Source organism: Myotis davidii, unplaced genomic scaffold, assembly GCF_000327345.1.
Source record: "Myotis davidii unplaced genomic scaffold, ASM32734v1 scaffold95, whole genome shotgun sequence".
Taxonomy (NCBI): Eukaryota; Metazoa; Chordata; class Mammalia; order Chiroptera; family Vespertilionidae; genus Myotis; species Myotis davidii.
The window spans coordinates 1,331,737-1,337,362 of NW_006286950.1; the positions used below are offsets into that span (position 1 = coordinate 1,331,737).

Genomic DNA, 5,626 nt, shown 5'->3' on the forward strand with positions numbered 1-5,626 from the left:
GGGGCCAGCCTGCCCTCCGGGCTACGGGGATCCGCCCGGAGACCGAGTCCCTCGGGGCCCCGACTGTGTCCCACCTGCTGGGGACGGCGTTGGAGCGCCGATGGAGCCGATAAATGCCGAGAAAGCGAGGGCAAGGTTGTCTTGTCTGCCTTTCTGTGGGGAGTGAGATCCGGTTTCCAGCTCTGCCTTTGCGGGATTGGGAGGCGTGTGTCACCTGCCTGGATCTCATTTCTAAAAATCAGAGGTTGGGTAAAAGTCTACTTTTGCCCGTTTTTATTCATTGTAGACTTAGTGGTAAAGGGGATGGTAGTTTTTATAGAGAGATTGTAATTAAAGCCATGACTTGTCAGAATGATAGATTTGAGACGTGACACTTGAATTTTTAAAACACTTCCGGTTATCACCAACCGGTTTATGTTCTCAAGTACTTTTTTTTAATCTTTTTTTTTTTATTTTAGAAACGGGCAAAGCATTTAAGATTTTGGCATAATTTATTTCTAAAACAATCAGGTACAGAATTTAAGTTCTAGGCAATCGGACTGTAAAATATTTGACTCTGAAGTTGAGAAATTGAAAATAAATTCCTGTCTTGTTTGTGTGAGTTTGCTTGATTGTGTTCCTGGCACCTAACAGGATTTGAATCGATTTGTTTTTAATTCTAAAACTTTTGTGCCTACTGTGTATTGAATGATAGTGCATGACTGTTGTAAAATTTATAACTATTCTTTGGGGGAGGGATATTTACTTTTTGCATGCCGCATTCATCATACAGGGATATTATAAAGTTACAAAATACTAGCTAAGTAATATTTTAAGGTATTTGATGTAAAAGCAGACTTAAATAAGAATTTCTAGGCTGTATTTATTGATGCTAAAGACAAATGACCATGATAATCTTAATTTGGAAAAGGTGTTCAACTTTTGAAAATGTCAGTTGCAATGGTTATGTTCTAATTCCTTGCAATTTTTACAGGGAACCTAAGCCTTGCAAATTTTATGTTTATTTGAATAAGGAATTGATACTTAAGTGATTGAAACAAAGTCAGCTTTGTGTCACTACACATCACAAGATTAAAGAACTGTCAATATCCAGCCAAAATTTTACATTTTGGTGCTGGCATTGATCATGTGGCTATTCTAATCATTCCCACAGCCACTCAGGTACAATTCCTGTTTCTCTAGAGGAAGTGGGAAGCGAAGAGTTAACTCAGGTGGGTGGAGAGTAGGAAGTATCCTGGAGTGTAAACCTGCTCTTTCCTCTTGGTTTCTGCAGGAATTCAGATGTGTTCTAAGCCTGCTGGAGTGACCACACTTCCAAGACCCGATGGAGGCCAGAGCTCAGAGTGGCAGTGGGTCACAGCCCTTGCTGCAGGCACCCCGTAACAGTGGGAGACAGCGTGGGGAGCCGGACCCTAGAGAAGCCCTCGTCCAGCAGGTGCACGTGCTGTCCCTGGATCAGATCAGAGCTATACGAAACACCAATGAGTACACAGAGGGGCCTACTGTCCTCCCGAGACCCGGCCTCAAGCCTGCTCCTCGCCCCTCGGCTCAGCACAAACACGAGAGACTCCACGGTCTGCCCGAGCACCGCCAGCCTCCCAGGCTGCAGCACTCGCAGGTCCATTCTGCCGCACGAGCGCCTCTGTCCAGGTCTATCAGCACGGTCAGCTCGGGGTCTCGGAGCAGCACGAGGACAAGTACCAGCAGCAGCTCCTCTGAACAGAGACTGTTGGGACCATCCTTCTCCTCTGGGCCCATTGCCGACGGGATCATCCGGGTGCAGCCCAAATCTGAGCTCAAGCCAGGTGAGCTTAAGCCACTGAGCAAAGAAGATTTGGGCCTGCATGCCTACAGGTGTGAGGACTGTGGCAAGTGCAAGTGTAAGGAGTGCACCTATCCGAGGCCTCTGCCGTCAGACTGGATCTGCGACAAGCAGTGTCTTTGCTCGGCCCAGAACGTGATTGACTATGGGACTTGTGTGTGCTGTGTGAAAGGTCTCTTCTATCACTGTTCTAATGATGACGAGGACAACTGTGCTGACAACCCGTGTTCTTGCAGCCAGTCTCACTGTTGTACACGTTGGTCGGCCATGGGCGTCATGTCTCTCTTTTTGCCTTGTTTATGGTGTTACCTTCCAGCCAAGGGTTGCCTTAAGTTGTGCCAGGGGTGTTACGATCGGGTGAATAGGCCTGGATGCCGGTGTAAAAACTCAAACACAGTTTGCTGCAAAGTTCCCACTGTCCCACCCAGGAACTTTGAAAAACCAACATAGCATTATTAATCAGGAATATTACAGTAGTAGGATTGTTCCTTTTTTTTCTCTCTCTCTTTTTAACACACATATGCAACCAACTAAACAGTTATAATCTTGGCACTGTTCATAGAGGTTTGGGATATTCTTTGCTGTTTGGAGTGAAATGCTTTTGTCCATGTGCCATTTTAACTGATATGCTTGTTAGAACTCAAGGTATGGGATACAGAAGCTGGCGACTCACACACATGTTGCGTAAGCTAAAGCAACAGACACTCCTAGGCAAAATGTTTTGTTTGTGAATAGTCCTTGCAAAATTTGTAAATTAGCAAATGACTTTTTTTCCATTGTTTTCTCCAGAGATAATGTGCTATATTTTTGTATATACAATAATATTTGCAACTGTGAAAAACATGTTGTGCCATGCTATTTGGCACAGTCACAAAATATTATACTAATATGTTGTACATTCGGAAGAATGTGAATCAATCAGTATGTTTTTAGATTGTATTTTGCCTTACAGAAAGCCTTTATTGTAAGACTCTGATTTCCCTTTGGACTTCATGTATATTGTACAGTTACAGTAAAATTCAACCTTTATTTTCTAATTTTTTCAACATATTGTTTAGTGTAAAGAATATTTATTTGAAGTTTTATTATTTTATAAAAAAGAATATTTATTTTAAGAGGCATCTTACAAATTTTGCCCCTTTTATGAGGATGTGATAGTTGCTGCAAATGAGGGGTTACAGGTGCAAATGTTCAATATAAAATAGAAAATATATTAACGTTTGAAATTAAACAGAACTCTTGTCTTATTTCCCCCCCACACCCTTTTTGTCAAAGTGAAAGAAACCACATTCTATGTGAAAGCTAACATTTCAGTGAAATAGTTTCACTTACCTATAAGATTATTTTTATCTGGTTATTGCTTTAAAATATCGTGGAGATTTGATGATTTTCAGAGATAATTCTAGCCATCAGGAGAGAAATAACTGGGCATTTGACACAATTATCTATGTTAATCATGGGAACTTATCCTGGCTATCTCATTGCTCTTCTTCTTCCATCTGCTTTGGCAGATTTGCTGGCTGGCCTTTGTTTTGCAAGGTGGTTATTTTAAATCTTAAACTGACTCATTTAGGAGACTCTCTAAAAGATTAACAATTAGATTTTTTTTTATATCCAGTATTAAGAACGAATGCCATGAAGCTAATTCAAGACCAGAGAAAGGAATTTAGTTCAACAAACATTTATTGAATATCCTCTGTCAGGCATGCAGAATACACATGCTTGCAAGTGAGGCCAAAATGTTTTATTGACTTCTATGTGTTGTTGTTTCTTTTCAGTCTGTTTGTTTTTAGACTCAAGATTTGTTTAATCGCCATGATACCAAATTCCTTATGTTAGGAAAGACATGGAAAACATAGCTTGTTTTTGATTCAGGTAAAGGGTATCATGAAATGTCATCCTATATTGGCCTAATAATTCAAGCTCAAACAGGACAATGTGAGAGGGCCCTGTCTTATTTAATCAAATTATCCAGAAAATTGTTAAATTTCACTCTGAGAAAAAGATTCAGCATGACAATAAGTCTGTGTTTGCAGTTGTCTTTTGGGAGCAAACACAGCAAGCTGCTACAAGCCCAAATACAAGGGTTTTTTATTTGTAATAAGTCACTTGATTAATCAGTCACTTTGTGGCGGATAATTTTTTTCTTTCAAAGGCACAACTTTTTGCTGCCAAGAATCTCCGGAAGTCTAGGAAATGATTTACCTGTCATTATTCTTTAATCTCTCGTTTCCTGTTCTAAAGCTCCTCCTCTGCTTAAGAGGACTTAGTACAGGTTGTCTTATGTTTTGTTTTTAACTGGCTTTCAAGGAATTAAATAGTCTCCTAACCCAACACGTAGCTGTAAGGACTTTCAATGTCCTCAAAACTTACTCCAAAAAACAGAAGGTTGCAATCATTTAGAAATGATTTACTCGATAAGTTTCAACCTCAGGATACTGAATGTTGCAATCCTAATATTCTTTAAATTTAACCCTTAAAATGGCCTAAGAGGAAGAAGAATGTTGAAAAATTGGGCAGGGTGTCTTATTCACTGTCATTGGATATTTTGCAAGGCTTGTAAAGCACACAAATTTTGACTAATTAGCTTTATTCATCAAAAACTGCCATATGGACTGATAGAACTTCTGTTAAGATTTTTTTCCAACTGCATAAGCAGTTTTCAGTGTTCTTTAGACAAATAGCATCAGAGCCCACTGGGTGTTTATTAAAGAAGAGTAAGAATCCTTCACTGAGTCAGTCTCTAGATAGTCTGAGGGTGTGGCCTAGGAATTGGCATTTTTTAAAATCCTAACGGAGGATCTGTTTATTGATTTTCAGACAGAGAAAGAGAGAGAAACATCAATGTGAGAGAAACCTCTATTAGTTGCCACCTGTACACAGCTGTACCGGGGATCAAACCTGCAACCTTTTTGATATATGGGATGTCGCTGAAACCAACTGAGCCATCCAGCTGACCGAGGAATTTGCATTTGTAATTGTTCCATTAGTGGTTGATTACATGCAGTTTGAGAACTTACCGAGGAATTGCTAATTTTCCTTTTTAATTTTTTTTTATGGAGTTGGATGTAAAGCATAATTCACTAGGTTGAATGTAGAACATACTGAGAAAAGGGTTTTGTGTTAAGTATTTATGAAGTCCTGATGAAAATAAATACTTATTTAAAGATAAGTAGGAAAATTGGATTCCTCAATAAGCTTCCAACCTATTAAATGTTGAGTTTATCTAAAAAACAGTATGGAATTCATTTTCAGAATACAGAAAATTAAATTTTTATGTCTTAACAGATTAAAAGCAGCTGGTACTCTTCAGTGTGTTAAAGGAAATTTTTAAATTTTGCAAGTCATCGCACTGTGATGGGAATAACCACCTCAAGTTCTTAATCTCTGAATTCATGAAAATTCATAAATAACCATGAGTTTAAAATCATTGCCCATTATTTTGATATTGTGGTAGGTTCAGAGTACAAGGACACAGCTAACATCAGTTGACTGCTAAACACATACGGAAATCTTAACTATATTTTTCTGGCTTCTTGCATTTTTGTTTTTTTGGAAACCTATACATTCTCTATATTGAGATTCATTTAAGAGTGACAGCTTGAATGTTACTTAAAACATTCATTTATGTGTTTTGAGGAGATGTTATTTAAGGCCCTACCAAATTTCTGCCTTGTTGGAGCATGCTCTGGGGTTTGTCTGGAAAAAGAAAGTGAAAACTTAGTGCAGGTACTCCCAACCAAACTAATGCATAACTTCTTTCTCTAACATACGAGTCTCTCTCTCTCTCTCTCTCTCTCTCTC

General features: G+C 39.1%; 1 protein-coding gene across 1 annotated transcript in view; it reads left to right on the top strand.

The window, feature by feature from the left end:
• Positions 1-3,053, top strand: part of SPRY2 (sprouty RTK signaling antagonist 2) — a 4,866-nt gene extending 1,813 nt beyond the window's left edge. Inside the window, exon 2 of the mRNA XM_006758737.1 lies at positions 1,274-3,053. Within this exon, the coding sequence (XP_006758800.1) occupies positions 1,325-2,272 (948 nt within the window). The 5' untranslated portion in view covers positions 1,274-1,324 and the 3' untranslated portion in view covers positions 2,273-3,053. The remainder of the gene's footprint in view (positions 1-1,273) is intronic.
• The last annotated feature ends 2,573 nt before the right edge of the window (positions 3,054-5,626 follow it).